At 37.4% G+C, this 24,201-nt stretch overlaps 1 protein-coding gene across 1 annotated transcript in view; it reads left to right on the plus strand.

The window, feature by feature from the left end:
* Positions 1–9,862: 9,862 nt before the first annotated feature.
* Positions 9,863–24,201, plus strand: part of LOC149150126 (pectin acetylesterase 8-like) — a 441,889-nt gene continuing 427,550 nt past the window's right edge. Inside the window, exon 1 of the mRNA XM_089446085.1 lies at positions 9,863–10,728. Within this exon, the coding sequence (XP_089302211.1) occupies positions 10,500–10,728 (229 nt within the window). The 5' untranslated portion in view covers positions 9,863–10,499. The remainder of the gene's footprint in view (positions 10,729–24,201) is intronic.

Here is a 24,201-nt window from a genome sequence, read left to right on the forward strand (position 1 = left end):
ACTCAAAGATCAAATCCAATAAATAAGAACATTGTTGCATTTTACTTACATACCAAGGTCCAAAATACCATGATTGCTCCGAGAGGCACTCTCCAACCTAGTATGGTAGCAATGTTATAATGTAATGTTTAACTTTTTGACTAAGTCAAATTACATAAAAATAAAAATAAAAATAACATGTTAACTTCGTCAAAATAAAATAGAAATAATAAAAATAAAAATAACCCTATAAAAATAAAAATAAAATAATAAAAGTAAAATGGGTCATCGTATCGAAAACCCATGGTATTGATCCATGACATTCATGTGGAATGTAGCCTACTGTAGATCTACCAAGTGCCAAGAGGGATCAAATCTCTTTTCACTCTAAAAAGCGCTTTGCATATCAAAGAGGTTTGATCCCTCTCTAGGCTAGGTAGATCTGGAGTCTAGGCTCGTTTTTATAGAATTTGAAATTTTAAAGAATAATATTTTTCTTGATATGAATAAAACATGATTAATGATAGAAAAAACTTCTCTCATTTGTTTTCTTTTTCTTCTTATTTTCTTTTTAAATTTAAATTTTACTTTTTATAATTGCGCATCTCTATCAATTTGTTTTTTTTCTTCTTATTTTATTTTTAAATTTAAATTTTATTTAGGGTAGATGTATAGGTGTAAGGTGAGTATGTAAACAAATTTAAATGTTGATGCAATTAAGAAAAATTTAAAAGTTAAAAGTGATATGGGGGATGAGTGTAAACATTTAAATGTTGTCTCAATTAATAACAAAAAGTTAGAAGTAATATAAACCCCAATATCAAGGATGAGTGTAAACATTTAAATTTTGGTTCAATTAATATTAAAAAGTTACAATTAATAAAAAATAAAATTCAGTTTGTTATATTTTGATTTTGTTATTAACTTGTGAATAAGATTTGTTACAATACCATGGCTTATCAATACCACAAGCCCAAAAACCCTAACTTATTTCACAATCAAAATATTTTATATCAATATGACACGATTCTTAACTATGGTTTTGATTTTGTTATTAACTAGTGAATAAGATTTGTTACAATACCATGGCTTATCAATACCACAAGCCCAAAAACCCTAACTTATTTCACAATCAAAATATTTTATATCAATATGCCAAGATTCTTAACTATGAATATTCACCCTTACTTTATTGTGATTTGTTACAATACCATGGGCCAATACTATGGTTTACCAATACCACATGCCCAAAAAACATAACTTATTTCACAATTAAAATATTTTATAGCAATATAACAAGATTTTTAACCATGGATATTCACCTCCTCTTTATCAAGGATATTATGAACTTGTAAATAAGCTTTGTTACAATACCACTGGCCAATACCATGGTTCATCAATACCACATGCCCAAAAATCATAAATTATTTCACAATCAAAATATTTTATAACAATATGGAAATATTCTTAACTGTGGATATTCTCTCCCACTTTACCATGATATTATTAACTTGTAAATAGACTTTGTTAAAATACCATGGGCCAATCGTGGTTAATCAATACCACATGCCCAAAAAAACATAACTTATTTCACAATCAAAATATTTTATAACTAGTACAACCACATTAAAAATATTAGTGTGGTTGATATACGGAAGGATTCATAAATATAACCAAAAAAACTATTGCAACATCAAGAATGTCTTGCTAATACACACATTGAACCATGTATACAAAGGTTATGGCTCAACTTTAACTTGAAAAAAAAATGAATTATAAATGAATGTTATAAATAATAATTAGGAACTTATCATGGAGGAACTTATTAGAATTGGAATAATCTCAAATCCTTAGGAAATTGGTGGGTGGGGAGCCAAGTGGCACCAATCTAATTTTTTTTTAATTTATTAAAAATAATGGACCATTTTGTTAAATAAATTTTGCTTATATATAAATGAATGTTATAAATAATAATGATGAACTTATCATGGAGGAACTTATTAGAATTGGAATAATCTCAAATCTGAAATTGGTGGGAAGAGCCACGAATCTATTTTTTTTAAATTTAATAAAAGTCAATGCAACCTAACAAACTCTTTAATGCACTACATGCGTTGATAAGCATTAAGACTGAGCATATGCTGAGCATATTCTCTTGAGAATCAATCTAGGTCCTCAATTAATGAAATAAAATAAAAATCAATAGATCCTCATCCACCTTAAGTTGAAATAAGAAACCTTCAACAACTATTTTAATTTAATTTAATTTTATACCATCTTTTTTATTAAATCTAAAAGGAAAAAAGTTATAATTACTTTTGAGATATATCTAAACCCTCTATCCTCACGACTACTAAAAATATTACCATAGAAATTAAATCAAGGTTTTAATAAACTTAAACTCAAAATACTTTTATAGATAAAGATGTGAAATTTGTATAATATAATTGATATTATTGAGAACCAACATAGATCCATCTTAACTAAGGATTTAAGAGATTAAAACAATCAAAATGACTAACAATAATAAAGGAAAGATAGTGTGATTATTTTTAAGTTTTTAATTATTGTATTTTGTTTGACATGATTGATCCAAAATTAGGTTTAATATTTTACAACCAATTGAGCTTTTTTAAAATTAGATACTTTCTTAAGCACAATACAATGGGATCAAATTAGAGAAACGGAGGGAGATAGTGACATCGCTGGAGGTTGGAGAGAGAGACAGAGAAAGAGATAGAGTGTGTGATGGGAGGAGAGAGAGGGAGAAAGAGGAAGGAAGAGAGAGGAGGGGAGAGAGGGAGAGAGAGAGGGATGAAAGAATAAAGACATAGAGAAATATAGAGTTGGAGAGACAAATAGAGTGACAAGGGAGAGATGTGTTGATTTGGGGTAGCATCAGATGTGCTCTAGCCACGAAATTTGGTGGAGAGGTTGGGGCACATGAGATCTCCAATACCTAGAAAGGTTTGGGCATATTCTAAACAGATCAAGAGATATTAAAATAATTAATATTTTTAATGGAGTCCCTAAGTCTAAACTTAGGGAAAATAAAATATTAATGTGTATTAATATGACTCTATGTTAGAGTGGTCCAAAAAACATGGATCAAGCCAAATCTAATCTTGACCATTGATTAGGGACTTAATCTCGGTCGTTGAGATGTCAACAGGAAAAGTATAAGAGGAGGCTTGAGGGTCACTTGGAGAGTACACCAGAGTGATCAGTCATTCTATTCTCTAGAGCAGGGTTTGCTAAGAGAAATAGAATCAGTGATCGGGAGAGCAGCTAAGGGGCATTGAGTACAGAGAAACAGAGAAGGTAGAGACTGTGCCGGGAGACCAGCGCAGCAGCTAATGAGAGTGATGCAAAGCCAACAAGGGCTCACGCAGGGCCATGCAGAGGCAGCCAAGTGTTGCGTAGAGCACCAGAGAGGCCAACGCGTTTGACGCAGGGCCTCCTGGGGCTGACGTAGGCCAAGAAAGGCTGACGCAGGGCCAACATGAGACAAAGAGGGGTTGACGCAGTCCAGATTGGGTAGACGCTAGGGTTGCAGAGTAGTTTTGTGCTGAGGAGCTGCTGGAAGGATTTTTCAGGGTTTCAGCCAACAAATTTCTCTCAAACTGTGAGGTATAGCTGCTAAAGAAATTCTCTGTTGGGTAGGCTAGTTTTGGCACCTAGATTGTACTTTGATATTGCTTAATAAGAAAACCCTCAGATAGCTGCATCAGTTTTCCCGCATTGGGTTTTTCCGAGGACATTGGTCCAAAAATAATGGTGTCATGTGGTGTGTTTGTTCTTGTTTCTTTTAGTTGTTGATCTGTAATATGTTGAGCATGCATTGGTGTTTATTTTCAGTATTGACTTTGTAAATAACTTGTTAAAGAAAAATAACAAGTAGGTAGGAATAAATCAGAAATAGTGCATGAAGGGTTTCTAAACTAAGTAAACATAGAAACTTCAACGTGGTATTAGAGCGAGGTTGCAGATCACAGGAGGACTAAAAGACATCAGCTGAGCAGAGCAATAACAACACAAAACAGTTGTCCCGAGGTGACAGAAGTTGTTTCTAGTAGCACAGAAGCCAAGAAGTGTGACGTAGAGCCAGCTAGAGCCACGCAGAAGAAGCCGGGAGCTGCGCAGAGCCTCAGAGAGGCTAGCTTTGTTGACGTAGAGGGCTAGAGGGCTGACGCAAGGCATCCTAGGGTTGACGCAGACCATCTGGGGTGATGAAGAGCCAGCATGAGGCAGAGAGGGGCTAACGCAATTCACAGAGAGGCAATTGCTGGAGTCTAGAAGGTTGCAGAAATATTGCAGAGTTGAGCTGGTGAGATACTGTAGTCAGAACAGTACCTGACAGAGCAGGGCCAGAGGAGTTGTTACCGAGGGATTCTAGCCGAGGAACTTGGATCAGCAGTGTAGTTTCACAAGAGGATCAGAGTAGGGGGCATCTCGACAGGCGACAGAAGGATTTCCAGGAGGGAAATCAGGACTTAGAGGGAGTCCAAAAGAGAACTTCCAGACGGGAAGTAGAGACTCAGAGGAGTCAAACAGAGAACTTCTAGGATGGAAGTAGAGGATCGTCATGGCACTACACGGGGTAAGAGACCAGGATAGACTGGATTGAGCATCGAACTTCGTAGTCTGGAAGGCCAGAATCTTATCAGTGCTTGACAGGAATCGTGACAATAACTTCGCCTTAAAGGTTATATCTATCCCAGTTGACCCCAATGATAACGACAAGTACGAAGAGGCGATGGCGAGGGCCAAGTGCATTATCCTTGACGGGGTTAAGGATCATGTGGTACCACATATAGCCGAAAAGGAAATGACAATTGAGATGTGAGAGGCTCTCAAGGACCTGTACCAGAATACTTATGTGCAAAGAAGAATGTTGCTCGAGAACCAGATGAGGTCGTATCAGATGAAGAAGGGTCAATCGATTGACACCTTACTCGGAGGACTGAATGAGATCCGAGACCAGTTGACTGCTATAGGAGTGACACTGGATCAGGAGCTTATGGTGAGGACAACCCTAAATGCTGTCTCAGAAGATTGGGAAGTGTTTGTCCAGAGTATCTTGGGCAGAGGGACTCTCCCACCTTGGGACAAGATGTGGCTAAATCTTCGCCAGGAAGAGATCAGACGGTAGTTGAAGACAGGTAGTAGCGGCAAAGGGATCAAGGTCAAGCGGGAGGAGGAGGATGTGGCCCTAACATCTGAGGGAAAGCAGGAGAAGCGAAAGAAGAAAGATCTCTCCAAGATCAAGCACTTCCACTGTGGGGAGATGGGTCATTATGCAACCCAGTGCCCAAGGAAGAAGAGTAAGGGAGAGTCTTTCAAGACTAAGGTAGCGCCAGCACGGGCAGAGAAGGAAGTTTTGATAGACGATGGCTGTTCCATGAGTGCACACGCACCACTTGAGCGGAAGTGGGGAGACATCGAGTTGTAGTCAGGTGGGCTACAGGCGATGAGGGGCAAGATCCTCGAGGTACCCAACCTCTTGGATTAGACCTTGCTACTGGAGCCCCGACAAGGAGTAGCAGGACTGGCTGGGTGGGTAGAGATAGATGCAGATGGAGCAGCAGAGAGAGCTATAGTGCAGAAGTTCCGAGACAGCGCAAAGCTAGCAGGCTGCAACAATGCAAGAGGCATAAGAGTGTTGCACCAGTGCAGGAAGGCACAGAGAGGTGTGCAACGGTGCGAGATGCAAGGAGTTGTTGCAACAACACAGAGGTCAGAGAGAGGGAGCACTTGTCAGCGGCAGAGGGAGCTTCAACATCAGTGGGTGTCTCTAGCCCAACAGGGAGGTCAGTTGGTAGATCAGTTACTTACTTCTCAGTAATTGAGTTGCAGTGCAGCAGTGGGCAGCACGATGCAACATGATGAGAGGAGGTGCAGTGCAGATACAGTGCTGGGAGAAAGGACCAGCAGCAACACGGATGTAGAGGGTTGTTGTATAGATGTAGCAGTGGCAGTGGCAGAACCATGGGCAACAGTACAGGAGGCAGCAATGCAGAGGATGGTGAGCAGGAAGGCCTAACATTAGCATAGGTACCGATGCCAGATGATCAGAGTAATACTCAGTGAGGAGTATTGCTAGAGAACAGTCCTCGCTAAGAGGGCGTGTTGATTTGGGGTAGCATCGGATGTGCTCTAGCCACAAAATTTGGTGGAGAGGGCAGATTCTAAACAGATCAGGAGATATTAAATTAATTAATATTTTTAATGGAGTCCCTAAGTTTAGACTTAGGGAAAATAAAATATTAATGTGTATTAATATGAATCTGTGTTAGAGTGGTCTAAAAGACATGGATCAAGCCAAATCTAATCTTAGCCATTGATTAGGGACTTAATCTCAGTCGTTGAGATGTCAATAAGAAAAGTATAAGAGGAGGCTTGAGGGTCACTTGGAGAGTACACCAGAGTGATTAGTCATTCTATTCTCTAGAGCGAGGTTTGCTAAGAGAGATAAAATAAGTGATCGGGAGAGAAGCTAAGGGGAATTGAGTACAGAGAAATAGAGAAGGCAAAGATTGTGCCAGGAGAGCAGCGCACCAACTGAGGAGAGTGACGCAGAGCTAGCAAGGGCTCATGCAGGGCCACGTAAAGGCAGCCAAGTACTGCACAAAGCACCAGAGAGGCCAACGCGTCTGACGCAGAGGCCCAGAAAACTGACGCAAGTCAAGAAAGGCTGACACACGGCCAGCGTGAGACAGAGAGGGGCTGACGCAGTCCAGATTGGGCAGACGCTGGGGTTGCAGAGCAGTTTTGTGCTGAGGAGTTGCCAGAAGGATTTTCCGGGGTTTCAGCAAGGAGATTTCTCTCAAACTATGAGGTATAGCTGCTAAGGAAATTCTCTATTGGGTAGGCTAGTTTCGGCACCCAGATTGTACTCTGATATTGCTTAATAAGAAAAACCTCAGATAGCTGCACCGATTTTCCCGCATTGGATGTTTCCGGGGACATTGGTCCAAAAATAATGGTGTCATGTGTTGTGTTTGTTCTTGTTTTTTTTAGTTGTTGATCTGTAATATGTTGAACATGCATTGGTGTTTATTTTCAGTATTTACTTTATAAATAACTTGTTAAAGAAAAATAACAAGTAGGTAGGAATAAATCAGAAAAAGTGCATGAAGGGTTTCTAAACTAGGTAAACTTAGAAATTTCAACAAGATGGAGAGAGAGTGAGGAAGAGAGGAGAGGAGGGAAGAGATAGAAGAGGAGTGGAGAGGGATAGGGAGAGAAGGGGAAGAGAGAGAGAGATAGAGACACATAGATGGATGGGAGAGAGAGAAGAAGAAAGGGAGGGAGATAGTGATAGAGTTGGAGAGAGAGACAAATTGGGGGGAGAGACAGAGGGAGGTGGGAGAGAAAGGGGGAGAAAGAAAGGGGGGGAAAGGAGAGGAAGGAGAGAGAGGACTCATGAGAGAGAAGGAGAGAGAGAGATGGAGTTGGATAGGGAGAGAGAGGGAAGGAAGAAGAAATACATATAGCAAGAAAGGTGGAGAGAGTGTTAGGTCCCTATAATACTGGTGTAGCTCCCTTATTGTTATTGTTGTGCCCATGTATCCCCCATATTGTTATTGTTGTGCCCCATAGAAACCCATTATTGTGATTGTTGTGCCCTTACATTGTTATTGTTATGTAGGCTTTGATTATATTGTGACCCTTTAGACTCCTATATATACAAAGGAGTTCTTGTCATTTGTGTCATCCAATAATTGTTCATTTATGTAATGTAAAGGAGGTTTCCTCCTCGAAAATGATAATTTTTAAGTTTTTGATCTATCTTTTTTATGAACTGGTTGCATAACATTTGGTTTCAGAGCTTTGGATTCTAGGGTTTCACTTCTTCAAAAATGTCATCTTGGCATTTTCGCTATAACTTTTTTTCTACGAGGTTTCAGAAGCTGAAATTTCTATTACGTGGAGAGGAAATCTTGAACTTTGTGTACAAATTTTAGATCTTGGTTTGCTATCATTTCGGAGATATGATCCAAGGAAGTTAGAGTTTTTGCAGGATCAAGAATTAAATCTCAAACAGGTGACCCAGGGAAAATCATCATAACTTTCTCTTTAAGCATCGAATTTGAATTTCGGCTAAAATTGCACGAACTTTAGTATTTAGTGTATAATTTTCAAGGCCGAAGGTCGAAACAATGACACGTGACACTCCGTACAAGTTTGCTCTACTGAATCAATCGATAATAAGGTCATCGTGGGAGATTGGGCATAACTCTTTATTGAAGAATCCAATCTCGATCTGACTTGTGGGGTTGGAAAGAAGACTCATAGGGCTACCACAAGACAAAATTCCAGACCTTGGAGATGTGAAATTACAGAGATACAACAATTGCAATATCGAGCTCCTAAAAAGCAAGAAAAATGTGTGTATTTTTTAATTTTGCATAACTTTTGTTTCAAAAATAAGTTTGAAGTGATTCAAAGGGCATATTGAAGCATAGATATCAATATTTGCTTCTAAAATGCCTCCCAAACAAAATAATTCTACACCCATTAAGCCCTCAAAAAGCTCTACTATGACGCATGAAGAGGAAGAATTGCAGCATGATATATCAAAGTTACGAGACCAAGTGCAACAAATTTCGCTCTCATAAAGAGAAACCAAAGATGAACTAAAAGGGGACATCGATGGCTTAAAAGGGGACATGGATGGTATAAAAGGCAACATGGAGGTTTTTAAAGTAGACATGGATGTGATGAATGTCAAGTTGGAAGGGTTGACAAAGTTGTTGCAAGAAAGGCTTCCTGGTGGTGACAAGGTAATCCATGAAAATCATGATGAGGACAAAAGGAATATGAATTATGATTTTAGAGACTCTAATGTGGGGTTTAAGAACCACCACATTCCAAAGATAGATATGAGGAAGTTTGATGACAAGGATCTGGTAACATGTATACTATAGATGGAGTAATGTTTTGATCTTAGGATGTGCAACACTCACAAAAGGCATGTATTGCATCTTTATATTTAGAATCCAATCAGTTTGTATGGTATAGATAGTTTTGTTCTCATAAACCACTTGTCACCTTGTCACATTTGGTTTCAGATGACAAGGGAGAGATGAAAAGAGAGTGAGGGAGAGAGGAGAGTGGGAGGGAAGAGAGAAAGAAGGATAGAGAGAAAGTGAGAGAAGGGGAAGAGGGAGAGAGAGAAGGGGAAGAGAGAGGGGGAGAGAGAAAGAAAGATAGATATGGAGAGAGATTGTGTATGTTTGGGGGGTGAGATAGAGAGATGAAATAAGGAAAAAACACATAGATACAAATATATATATTATATAACCAACCTAGATCCATCTTAACCCCAAATCTATCAAGCACCGAGATGGATCAAATCTCTTGAAGTGCAAACCTCTTTTTAGGAAAAGTTTGCACCTCGAGAGATTTGATCCCTCTCGACGCTTGATAAATCCAGGATTAAGATGGATCTAGACTAGTAGGTAAAGTGTTGTCATTATCAAAATTATGCAAGACCTAGTCAAACCTAAATATATTTTAAAATAGTGTAACCCTTTTAATTAACTTCCACCTTCAACTCACGTCCTTGATATTTCACCTTATAACAGCACAAAGACTAAACCCCACACAAATCAACCGACTCCAACCCCATCGTTGGACGACATTAAATCAACCACATTGCTGGACGACATTAGACAATGGTTTTAGATAATCTACATTACTCTCATCTCTCTTTTTTCTCCTCGTATGTGAGGTGCCACTTATATCTTCTAAACACATGAATGAAAATTACATCTTAATCTTCTTAACAAATTCAAATGCACCTCACGAAAGGAAGAAGAAACGACAAAAAATTAAAAACGCAATTTGAATCCAACGGTGTCCATTGATAACCACTATTATCGGTGGTGGTCGACCCGATGGAAGCAAAATTCGAAGCAATATTCATGCTGTTGACTCTTTGTTTATGCAATATTCATGCTGTTGACTCTTTCTTTATCAATTCGCCACCGATTGCAGCGCTACGTCTCACTCGCATGGCCAAAGTTACCACAAGTTGGTTGCTTGTCAGCATCTTAGCGCCATTCTTTCAACTACATTGGTTACTCAAATAAAGAAATCACTGGTAATGTTGAAAGCCAGATCGTGTAGAGATCTGAGCATTTCGACATCAATTAAAAATAATTTTTCCTTCCTCTCTTCGAGATCTGAGCATTTCGATATCAATGAAAATAAATTTTTCCTTCGTCTCTTCGAGACTGAAAATGGCGTGTGTTTGGATAAACTGAAGGACTTGCAGACGGAAAGTTTGAATGCCCAATTCCCTTATTAGGTAAAGTCTTCAAACACGTTTAATTTCTGTCATTCAGCTGCAAGGGGACTCCCAGATTGCAAGAGGATTCCCAGATCGCAATATCAGGGCAACCTAGTGTCTGCTTATAGGGTTTTCAGTCAGGGGATGAACTCCCATTTAGTGGTATATACGGGTTTTTGACGAGTCGTTATTGCGGGTTTGGGAAGGAGGAGTGCACACAAGGATGAAGTGGAGGGGAATTGGGATCAAATGGGGGTGTACGGAGTACAGCCTTGCTGTAGTTGGGCTTGTGGCAATTGCCGTGACAGTACTGGTGACAATGAATACAGAGAATATAGACAATATTTTGAAGTTGCGGGCAGTGGAGGGGCCAAGGGACAATGACATGACCACGGACGCTCCCGTCCTTGTGGACCTTACTCTCGTCGAGTCTCCAGCAGTGGAAGGAGCAGGTCAGTTTTCATGGCTATTTTGATTTTTCCTTTCTCCAACTATATTGGGCATACCCCTTGTTTAGGATTTCGTTCCAGGTTAACACAGACATATATATATATGCATGACACTTGCATTCTATTTATTTAACATTCTTATCAGGTTAGTATGCTACAATCTTGCAATGTTCACAAGGGTGATATGCTTTGAACTTACTCTTTGTTTGATTATATACTATCATTCTATGTTATGTGCCGAGCTGGCTTCCTTGGGCAGCGGGTTTTCAATAAGTCGCAATTTACACAGAAAATTAAGACTCGTATCTGCTAAGCTAACACTGTCTCCGATTTTATCTATTTGATGCATCATAATTCAGGTGATAGCCAAGTTGATTTCCAAATGCCGTTTATCATAAAAGACAGCGATTCTCTGCTATTTCATTTTTGTTTAGGAAGGAACAGATTACAGTTATTCAGACTAAGCAATCAAACGCAGCATAGATAACGCACTATGATGCATGCCATTGAAGTATGACATACAAGACGAAAGACTGATTACTTTCAATATGAATTTCTGAACAAGTGGAATGGTTGCCACATAGTGATTTACTCCCCAGCCATAGGTATCTGATGTGGACACCGTCTTTGAATTGGGCTATGAGATGACAAAGGTAATCTCTTCCTTCTGGCTTACTCTCTTAGGAATCCCCGACGATAATCTCTTAATCAAATACCATCATTTCGTTGGAATATCATCGAAAGCTTTTCGAAAGCTAAAGCCATTCAAATTGCTGAGTTCTGTGAAAAATATCTGTAACTCCACGGGGTTTCCAAAGTTTTATTGTCCGTGATAGCTACTAGGGACACCAAATTTACTAGCAACTTTTGGAGGAATCGTTCCACCAGTTGGGGACCACATTAACCATGAGCACTTCATGCCATCCCCAGACAGATGGACAAGCCAAAGTGGTAAATAAATGCCTTGAAGGACACCTAAGGAATTTTATAAATGAGCATTAATGGAAGTGGCACAATTAGGTACACCCTGTAGAATGGCGGTACAACACTATATTTCACACTTAAGCTAAAAATGACCCTCATTGAAGCTTTATATGGATATCCACTACCATCAAGAAAATAGTATGTTGTCATCAATTCAAAGCACCCATTATGAAAATTACCCAGTTCCCTCTCATGAAATCCTTCAAATCCTCAATACTCATCTCAAGCCAGCAAACAATGGAATCAAGCAACAAACTGATCTGAAGAGTATTTATCGTAAATTTGAAATGGGAGACTGGGTGTTCAGCCGATTCCAACCGTATAAGCAAAAAGTTCCCAAAAATTACAAAAACCATAAACCCGTGCCCAAGTTTTATGGTCCTTACCAAATCTAGAAGCGAGTAGGCCAGGTAGCCTATGCCTTGGATATTCCTAAAAATGGTAAGCTACATGATGTTTTCCACATTTCATGTTTGAAGAGGAAGTTGGGATCAATAACTCCTACATGGATAGAATTACCCCTTTTGGATGAAGAGGGACGCTAGTATTGGGATTCAAGGGTATCTTAGGAGTCAGAACTAAAGTCCTATGTTCAAGATATATGTTCAACATATATCGACGAGTACCTTATCAAGTGGAGGCACCTACCAGAAGATGAAGCTACCTATGAGAATGAGCAATTTGAATTGAGGCATTGGTCTTCACCAATGCTTTGAGGACGAAGCATATCAAGAGGGGTTGACCTATAACATACTTGAATAGATTGTATTAGGCTAATTATTAAGTAATAAAATTCTGAATAGTTGGCTCCATTCTGAAAAGTTCGACTTAGTTATTCAATTGTATAATTAATAATCTTGGCATTATGTAAAGATGGACTTGGAATCAGGGTTGCGGGGGAGTGCCCCTCCCTCACGCTCTCGCTCCCAATTTGTGCTCCGAGCGGGAGCGGCTCAAGAGCGTACTCCCCGTAAAAAAAAAGCACCCTGGTTTTTCGGGAGCGTTTAGTTTTTTTAGCAATTTTTTTGCAGTAATATTCCAAATGCAATTTTTTTTCAAAGAAACAAATAAGTTTTGAGTGGGGCAGCCTAATGATAAAGCCTATGGCCCTAGTAAAAGTGACATTCTCCTTAATCTTCATTTTCATCCTTTTACTTAAATTTTTAACATTACCATGAAATGATTGAGGATGTTTGAGAGTGGTTCCGATCTCATTGGATTTTATATGGAGAAAGTAGAATTTTAGATTTCATTCAAAATCCAGCAGACTTATTAGTTTTTCAGGATTTCAGGATTGGGGGGATTGCAATGTTTCCTTTGGATTTTGTCATGTATTAGTGTATGGAACTCGTATTTAATCAAGAGCACCAATCCCTCTATGTACCTTGATGTTAGTGACATTGGTTGTCGAACTCCTCTATCATGACCCTCCTAAAAATGTACGCATCACTCAAACAAAATCTTGACTTGACATGCTATGCTTTTTCTATCTTATGTTAATGCTTAGAGGGTGATATTAATGACAAAGATCCCTATACAGATCCAGAGGTAATGACAAAGATACCTTTGGATATTAATGCTTAGAGGGTGATATTAATGACAAAGATCTTGATTTTCCAACAAGACTAAAAAATTAGACATTTCTCGTGGCGGAAAGAGGCCCAAGCATTAACAATAGATAATAGATTTACTTGTCTTTTCTAGTTTCTAGTAGTTTTTATAACTATTGACTCTTTCATATTTATTATGATATTTTTTGTAAACAATATATGAGAATTTAAGTTTGAAGTTGGCAATTATAACTCATTAGTAAAGAATTATGAATATGATGCTTCATGAAAGTTGAAAGTTGTTTCATTTCATTTAATTTTATAACATTTCATTTCATGTTAGATATTATTTGTTGTAATGGTTACACTTAGCTTACAAGTACAACTTCGGTGATCAATGATGATAAATGTTATATATTGAATTTTGAAAGCTTGAAACTTTAAGATTGATGAATCATAAGACTCAATATGTTGATGTTACTATGTTACTAACTTGTGGACGTGGTTGATGAAGATTATAACTTCTAGATGATTGTTGTTATATGGTTCAATCTATGTTTTTTATGTTTTTATATCTAATTCATCATTCTACATGCTTTTGTTGACATATATGCATCAAAATATAAAAAATATAAAAAAATATATATTATATAAAAAACGCTCCCAAAATCGCTCCCAAACTGGGAGCTTCTGAAAATGTCGCTCCCGCTCCCAAGTAACCTTGCTTGGAATATTATAAATTATATTTAATATATATTGGTCCCGTCCATTCTTTCTATGTTAACTTTACCTTTTTTTCCCAATATTACATGATGCTTATAGAATAACTTATATCAACATAGGAAAACTAAAATATCCTAACTGGCTAATCATAGTTCTTAACTAAAATATCTTAAGTGGCTAGTTATACTTCTGAGTGGGGCCTTGACTTTGGGCTCCCACTAGGAACTTTACAAAGCTTGCTATATATGTACAAAATATACAACATGAGGTGTTTTCTCAACAAGTCCACATGACTTAACACTCAAGTCAAAATCATCTGTGTATGCGCAGTATTTCCACATTACATTATGTGAAACGTAGGGGTCAAAACTGGGTTTACATTCCCTTTCCACTTGGAAAAGTGCAGACGTTGGTGTTGCCTTTCTTCTCAACTTGCTGTGTCAATACAGAGCATTGCTTAACTCTATCAACATTTTTCAGAGCTAGATCGTGAGTAGTATTTACCAATAGCACTATGTTGTAGTGATTGACAAGTTCATCATTATGCCATATGAGCCTTTATGTTGTTAGCCCTGACTAACTTAGAACGACATCATGCCTTCTTTTCTGTACAGCAAAATTACGGCATTATTTTCCTGTCATCTTCTTCTTATGCAATCACAAAAGAAAGATCACAACATAATAAATATTAAATGGAGTCTTCAATAATACTTACCTTTGCATGCAGTGATAAAGTCTTGGTAGTAGATTACCTTTGTTGGCTACAACTAGGCTAAGATCTGTTTTCCAGCCTGCCCTTCTTGTTAAAGTCATTGTTTAGCCAAAAATTAAAATCATGTAGATTTTTAATGCTAGTATCCATTCAAGATCACATTCATGATAGCATATGTGATAATATCAATTTCTTAGGTTGCCAAAAGAATACAGCATTAAGGATGCCAGTGACAACATATAATGATATCAGAATTCAAAAACACCAAGAGGATTCATCATCAAGGATTTCAACAACCACATGTATATGGATATTATGCATTTACCATACAAGTATGGATGGCAACAACATTTGTTCACAAAATTTCAATAACTAATATCTATGGCTCTAATAGTATTGTGTTGGGCTTCCACCTGATCAAGTGCTAGCCTTCTAGGATACTAACTCATCTTGTTAGTGCCACCTATTTCAAGGTCTTTGTCATAGGCTCCTACGTGTGAGGGGAAACATATCGGTCTAACATACTAGCCTTAACTAGTTCAAGGGTTTCTTTGTTGGCTCCCAACCAACCAAGGGTACATAGTTAGTCTACTTGGCTAATCCCAATTGGTTCCATGTCTGCCCTGCTGGCTGTGACCGGACCAAGGGAATGGAGTTAATTTTCTTTGCTAGCCTCAACTAGCTTAAAGACATCCTTGTTGGTTCCCAACCAATCAATTTTACAAGGTTTATTTGCTTGGCTAGGTCTTCATTGCTTGCTATAGATGGACAGAATAATTTAATTTTCCTTGCTAGCCTCAACTAGCTTAAAGACTTCCTTGTGTGGAAATTTCAAAAAATCACCGCTTAATACAAATTCAACATTTTCACCCCAACCTTGGGGTTTCTTAGATCTATTTCCTGTGAACTTTCAGCCTTACTACACTTCTGTTCAACCAAATACAAGAGGCCTATAAAATAAACACTGAAGTTTGAACAATTGTATTTCAAGGGAAGTATATGTCGAGCCCTTAGGGCACAATTCCCAATATATAACAGATCTGAATATTACTTATTTATAGCAGATTTATTGCGGCCATAAATCTGCACACTTGGACTTCTATATGTTTGTTAGATAACTCAAGAAAATTATCTAGCTGTTCCTGATAAAAAACATACCAAACAGCCCAAGGAACTACTCATTCACCATGAGAATATAAGCCGAAAATCATATCTGCAAGCAAACAAAGTTTGGATAGCAAAATGCTCTTCATATATACATAAAAATGAACTTAGAAGTCCATACCAACAGCTTATCATAAGCTGGCACTGATAGTCCTTCAAGCTGATCACAAGCTAGGACTCTTTGGTGCCTCCAGACCTTAGCTAGGGCATTCACTATCAATAGCACACTCTAACCAACAATAAAAAGGTTAGCAAGGGATCCCACCAACTCCACAACAAGCTTAGCATGAACACTAGCAAGTCCACCCTTGATTTTTCACCAAGCTTGCCTCACATAAGCTCTCCAAGAAAAGTACTCCAAGTCTCCTCTAGGGTTTCTTTACCCCGAACCCTAGGGCCTCACACAATGACGCAAACCCTAGCACTGAAGTCTCCTCTAAGGTTTCTTTGCCACAAACCCTAGGTCCTCACACAAGGACTCAAACTCTAGCACTTAAAGTCTTCTCTAGGTTTTGCCTCTCAAAAACCATAGTGCCTTGCTCCCTTGCATAAAGACAAGCACAAAGACTCAAGACAAGTTCATCTTCACTATACAAATGATTTCATAAACTCTCACATCTCTAAAACAATATCAATACAACTAAAGATCCTCTTCTCCCTTTATATGGAATGTGGAAATTTTGAGAATCGGAAAATTAATGTAACTGAAATTTCACCTCATGAGGTTTCATGGATCTATTTCTTGTGACTTTCAGCATTAAGGCTGATCTGAAATATTCATTAAAACAACAAATATTTCAATTCACTTCAACCCAAATCACATGTTAGCCAAAGGGACTAAATACCATATAAGTGTATTTCAATGCCAACTGTTGAATTTTCTACAAGATGCACAGTAGTATATAATTTTCTGCTAGATAATTACTTCTCAATGATTTCACACAATATTCTTATGCCACTGATATCATTGAGCAATTACACTTCAGAAAATATCAACAGTAAATGCAGCGAAAACAGTAAAGATCATAGAAAGACAACTATGCACAATAGAGACAATAATTTTACCCTAGGAAACCCAACCTTGTGAGAAAACCCAACAACTTTTCTTTAGGAGAAATTATTCTCCAACAAGGTTTACAAATCATCAATTTGTCTATAATTTTTTGCCAATAATCCAAGTCAAATACCAATCAAACTTGGTCAAACTCATGCTAGTCAAACCTGGTCAACTTTGTCAAAAATCACTAATGAACTCTACGGTCAAACTGGTCACACACAATGGTCAATTGTAGTCAATACTGACTGTATGAATTTCGGTCAAACTTGGTAAAACTTGTGGTCAAAACTATAGTCAAAGTCTCGGTCAACCGCAATATGAACTTCGGTCAAACTGTAGTCAAAGTCTGCGATCAACGACCTGTGGTCAATAGTCCTGGTTAATGCCCAGTCAAACTCGATAAACTCTGGTCAACTCGGTCCAAAACAACAATCAATTTGCTGGTGAAAAAATCGCCCGTCTTCACACATGTGCGACTATCTGAAAGAGATAAGAATGATGAAGAAAACTTGCTCTTCATTGGTGTTGAAATGAGGCATCACAATGTCTATTTATACAAGTCGAATGGGGGTAAAATAACCAAAGGACACACCCTTTCATTTGCTGGGCTGACTTGACTTCCTGGGCTGACATGTCATTCCAAAAATAAATTTTATTTCAATTTTTCAAGGCCGACTTGGAGACCCCTTTTTCCATGTGTGAATACCTCTTGATGCTACAAAAAACCAACACTCCCTCTTAGCAAGGGAGGTATTCTCCTTAGCTGCAAATAGATTTCCCCTTAGCTGAAATTTCTCCTTTCTCAAGCAAAGTTCATGATCTTGCTATGATGATGTAGTGTTCTTTCACATGCATGTCTATAGATATAGATCACTCCATCTTGGAGCAGACAATGTGAGTAACATGGGCCATTTGCCCTTGGCCAAATCAGCATGGCTTCTTAGGTAAATGTATCTAGCTCCCCTGGCCAAATTAGCATGACCGAGCCAAATCAGAATGGCTTCTTAGGAGAAGATCTGCCCCTAGGCCATTCAACACTGGCCAAATCAACATGGCCGAGTCAAATAAGCATGATTGCTTAGCAATGTTATCAGAATCAAACCGGAAAACCCTCTGGATCGGGAACCGATCAAGACCCGATCGAAACCAGTAAAAAAACCAAACCAAAAAACCGGCTGACCAAAAACACATGAAATATTCAAATTTTAAAGAAAAACAATATATTCATGTGCATCCATATGAATCCAAGTCATTTATGCATCAATAAGAAAAAAATTTCATTTATATAGCATGTAAGGGTGAACATGACCAAAATAGCATCGAGTGCAATCCATCTCTCAACCGAAAATACACCAACAAACAGGCTCTAGATGGCCTCTAGCATCCCAAAAAATTCATGCTACAAGCCTACCAATGATCAAAATCATTGCCTATATTGGGATTTTCGTCATCAATATCACCTTTTAAGCATTAAAATAAGATAGAAAAAACATAGCATGTCGAGACAAGATTTTATTTGAGTGATGGGTACATTTTTTAGTAAGCTAAGGGGGGTAGTCCCTAAAGATAACACTAAAGGAAAACTTGTTAAGGATAACAAGGCCTAGGAGATATTAGGCAACGCAATCACCATTTAATATAACTTGAATTTAGAGATTAATTAGCAAGTAGGAATGTTTATGACCATGTAAACATCAATAAGATAGATTCAAAGAAATCAACAAGATATCCTGCAAGATTAAGTATGAGAGACTAGTGCCTTTAGGGATAACTTGCAAGAAACAATATGCTCAATAAGAAATTATGATACTTGCATTCGGAAAATTGTCTTTCAAGTTACTAGAATAGCAGTGCTGCAAGATAAGCGTTAGTGATCTAAAACCACAATTGATTATAAACAATTTAGAGATATAAGCAACAAGATTTTAAAATAGAATTTGCAGGAGAATAAAGCTTGTACTTAAAGAGAGATGCTCTAGTGTGATACAATCAATAAAAGACAATGTGCATAAATTTGAAATAAACAAGTACAAGGATGTTAAATGGAAACTTGCAAGTAAATGATTAGGTCACAATCCCAATTGCACAATAACCAATTGAATGTGAGATGAGACAACATTATTAGTGGGTGTGTGTGATCAAATGGTCTTGGTAGATTTTATTATATGCCTAAACTAAAGTGAGACTTCCCCTCAACTCCTTCAACTTGGTAAGGACTAGCGGGTAGTTGCAAGAAGGACTAAGTGAGAAGGCTAAGGCCTCATTAACGATACCCCCTTAGGACTTCAATGCAACCTGTGTGCCTTCGTTCCTACAAGGGACTCGACCACAAGAGAACTGCGAAGTCACACATTTTAACCTTTGATCCAAACTCAAATTTAGGAAATTGAATGACAATTAGGGAAGGTTGTCCTAAATTTCTATCAACCAAGCTTATGCTTGGAGGTAAATTTTAGAGAATGCAATATGCAAACTAGATCTAAAATGCAAATTAGTTAATTGCTTCAAGTGAGATACAATTAGAATGAAATGCTTCAAAAGTGAAATATCTTAAGATTTATCAATAGCAAAATACCATTCCACTTATATGATCAAATTAGCAATTAGTACTTTGAGCACAAATTATGATATCAATGTGGGATTAGCTTATGCCAATGATCAATGAAGCAAGCGAAAATCTCCCAATGAAACAAAGCAAATTAGATCAAAATGATAATGAGTTAAAGAAGCTAAAGCCACTTCAATAGAGATGCCAATTAGATCAAGTTATTCCAAATGCAAATTAAATCAAGTAGCTAATGAAATTATTCAATGAGCATAAGAGAATTAGATCAAGACAAGTGATTGAAGCTACTTACAAAATAAGATTAGATCTAGATCTAGAAATGCCAATGCAACTAGAGCAAGAAAACTAATCTATCAAATGCAAAATGAGACAAGTTAGTGATTAGATCTAATGACTAAGCTAGCAAAAGAAATGAAAACAAGCTAGAGACTAGCTATCCAAGAGGCTCTCCTACCAAATGAGGAGATAGGGATACCAAGGGGAAGAAACCCCAAGCTCCCTCAAGAAAATTTTTCTTTTATTATATTACAAATTTGAAACCCTCTTTGAGAGAAGAGAGGGCTTAGATCTTAGAGGAGGGTTTGCAATTTTTTTTTGGCTTTAATGTGCTTGATGTTGAAGAATCTAGGGAAAATCGATATAGTAGGATTCTTCTAGACTTGATAACAATTTGTGAAGTACTTTTTCAATTTTCCTTGTTAGCTTGATCTTCTTCTCTTATTATTAGTGTATGTGTGTTTACTTCATCAAACTACTACCAAAATACAAGAAACAAGAACACAAGATATTGGCTCTCTGCCAGGGCAAAACCTCTCTCTCTTAGAGAGGAAAACCCTTTCGTAAATTTCTCTTATTGAAGCTTTTATTGATCAATGCCAAACCCTAGACCCTTGACAAGAATATCCTCCAAGGACAAGTCAAGTCTTTGTCCTTCTTCTTCCAACACTTCGTTCTTCTTTCGACAACTGATACTAGTTCTGGATATGCTAGCTCTAGAAGAGATATTCCTCTTTTATCCTTAGTGGACTATTTTACATATGAGGAGTCCTTTATCTCTTATTCAACCGAGCTCTTTCTTGAGATATAGTTGCAGGTCTGATATGACAACAATGTATCGCTATTTCTTCGCACGTGTGAGAGGATTTCTTCAAAAACCTTATGTGTAAGTCCCATTTCCTTCTTCGCTTGAGTGAGAGGCATTATAGGCCTACTTTTCTAGCCCAAAAAATGAGATAACTATGACTGTGGTGGAGGGCTGCTATGACAAAGAGAAACCCTCCTTTCCTTCGCATGTATGACTGTAGTTGACCTTAGAACAATCCTTTAAGGCTTGATGTTCTTCCTTCCTTCTTCGCTGCATTGGAGGCTCCTTTCTTTGTCCCTTTATCACCTTTAACTTGTTCCTTTTCATCTCTGATTTCAGAGGTAGATTCATGATTATTGGAGGAGTGGACAACCTCTTATATATAGAGCTCTGTCACTTCTTTAGGCCAACTTGTCGTATATCATTCAGATAGCTTCTTTTAGTGATGTCGTTGCATGGAGGAGACTTGTGACTTTGCTTGGAGGAATATCTTTTTCTATAATACATATATATACATGGTGTAGCGTGCCCTTAAGGGTCTTCATCATTTCTTTTGACTCTTTGACTTCCCTATAGCACTTTAACATGTGCTAGACCTATTCAATGAGCAAGAAACTCATTGATATAAATAACAAAAATAATATTTCTTTTCTTTTATAAATACAAATATCAAAATTACATTTATGAAGACCGAACCTAGTTACACTTTCTTCAACACTTGATACCCCTTCCTCAAAGAGCTAAATTTTTTTGAAAATCATTTACAAATTTCATGATTAAATTACAATGGAATTATGCCAAGAAAATTTTGCTTGAAATGCTAGACGTCCAAGAATGAGGAATTTCACATAAGAAGCAAGGAGAAGCCTCTCCTTTGCTTGCGGCTTAGAGAGATAGGCCTCTAAATGTAAACGACTTCCATATAAAATTTAGATCTGAATTTTTCCAAGCCTCTAATGGTGCTTCACTCCAAAATCGACTTGTATATCTCAATTTTTTTTTTTGTTCGCTCGAACCCTTCAAGGATTTTTGCTCAAGAGAAAAGGACAACTCCGCTTTTGGGTAGCAAAATATAAGCTCTAAAATAGCTAGATTTGACAAATAAAGTGCATAAATAGATAGATTTGAAAAACTAATGATAAAATTTACAAGCAATGGCAAGGAAACTCCCTTTAAAAATAAATCTTATGATAAGCCTTTGAGAGAGATCTAAGTGGATTCTTTGACTTCTATGTCTTGAGAGTTGGTTGGTTCAACCAAAAACTTCCCCAAATGCCGAAGATCTGATTCAGAAAATTAGAATCTTTACACACTTTTGAAAGATAATGTTAGATCCAGAAGGGATTAGATAGCACAATGAAAAAGAAGACTAGGGGTCCAACCGAAAAGTTAAAACCCACTAGCACTTCTATATATAGAGTGTTTCTTTAATCCAAATATCAATGCAAGATACCTGTATATCAATAGATCCAAAATATGGCAAATGGAAATAACAATTTAATTATTTACCAGTAGAGCATTAAGAACAAATGAATCAAAAAAATATTACCATAGATGTAGAAGAATAACACCACAAAGCTTTAACCCCAAAGACTTTCTTTATTATTAGCTTAGAAAAAATTTTCAGTACAAAGCAGAGCTTCTAGCCAAGAGCTTGATTACAACTGATGTTGATAAGATCACGAGGAGCTAGGAGCTTCCTTAAATAGAAAAAATGAGAGAGAGAGAGACCCTTCTCCAAGTGAAACGTCTAGATCCAAGTGCTAACTGCTAGATCTCTTCTAAAAAATTCGAACCCTTGATGAGCAAGCACAAATCTCTAGGAGGAAATTCATTTGCCTTGAAGGAGATGTTGGATGGAGAAAATATTTGATCCCAAAGTGGTTTGGACCACTAAAAATATTTTTATCCTTCTTTTCTCGAAAAATTCTCATTCAATTTAACCATCATGGACCATCCTTTAAAAAATCGATTTTGCTGGGACATGGGCCTTTTTTCTGGACCATCGAATTTTTCCTTGGGCCATTTCTTCTTGGTAAATGGAATTCCCATCAATTTTTGACTTGACTTTAATATTTGGGAATTTCCATCTTTTTTTTATAATTTTCACTTGGAGAGAATTTTTATTTTTCTCTCATTTTATTTTCTGGCTAATTATTTGCCATTTTTTGCCAAAAATTAGAAAAATGGGTTTTTGAGGGGTAAAGACATATTTTTCCACCCTCAAAGTGTGTCTAGATAGAAAGTTGAGGTGTAGAGGTCTAATTTTGATTACTCATACCCCCTACAACTTCTATAGACAACACTTATTACATTTTACATCAAATAATTATTAAAAATCCCAACCAGTGGGAAATTTTTAATAATTAAAATATGACACTTAAACTCAACCAAATTCTGCGAAATTTTAGAGATGATCTAGTATGGTAATATACATTAATTCTAGACACTAGGACTCACCTAAGACTCTACCATCAAGTCACACTCTAGCTTTGGGGTATATTTGGGAGAAAAACTTAACCGATTATAAGTGTTGAAAAACACAAATAATGAGCTAAGGAAAAAAAACTCCCTAGAGTGAACTCATTTGTCAATACAGTCTTAGGCTACCTAGGCCTTTTACATGACTCATTTTCATCATACTAGAATCATTTTTACAATATGCTCGAAGGGTTACAAAATTTGTACAATAGATTGAAGAAAAGAAGCAGATGAAATCTGACGAAGTTTGGATTTTTGGTGATGATTTGATAATGCTAGAATGCTTTGAAATGTGCTATGATCATGGAATGGTTGACAAAACTTCAAATGCAATTTGAGTGGCCAATAGGTGCCAAACCAACCGATTTCATTTCAGAAATGCCCTGTTTGGCACCAAATCGACCATTTCCAGTTCCGAACCTCAAACCAGACCAATTTGGTTCTCCCCAAACTGGTCAGACTGACCAGTTCCATTGGTTTCGGTTGGGTTCCTGCTACTCAGGTGAATGTATCCATCTCCCCTGGTGAAATCAACATGACCTAGCCAAATCAACATGGCTTTTCAGGAGAACGTCTGGCCGATCTTGCAAAGACATCAACACTCCCTCTCAACGAGGGAGACATTCTGCATCACGCCAAGCTTGTCTCTAAAGTATAAAAACTTCACTCTAGACAAAGGCTTGGTGAGAATGTTCGCAATCTGCTTGTCTTTGGATATCTACTGGGGCTTCATGCTCCTCTCTGCACTATGTCCCAAATTGTTAATTTTAGATAACAATGGTATGTTTTATGCTTAAGAGCAATTTTACTTCAATTTTCTTATTAGCCCAATATCAATATCCAGTTTAGCAATCACATCAACATGATAGTAAAATGCAGATAGAACATAAAAAATAACAGTAGAAGACAAGCCAAGACAAGAGGACACAAGATATGGCACCAGCCAGGGACAAACCCCAATGTGGGGAAACCCTTGATCAATTCTTCTTATAATTCTTCAAAAGTTTAGCAGAGAGAGAGAGAGTACAATATACAATTTTCACTTGCCCAATCAAAGTGAAATTTGACCAGTCAAACAGTAGTAATAGAAAGCCCTAACCAAAAAGTCAACGTTGGTCAACAGGGAAGACTTTGACCTCCAAAACAGCTCGGTCA

The sequence above is a fragment of the Pinus tabuliformis genome, chromosome 9 (assembly GCF_031772625.1).
Source record: "Pinus tabuliformis cultivar Carrire ecotype Pingquan chromosome 9, CPIR1, whole genome shotgun sequence".
NCBI classification, from domain to species: Eukaryota; Viridiplantae; Streptophyta; class Pinopsida; order Pinales; family Pinaceae; genus Pinus; species Pinus tabuliformis.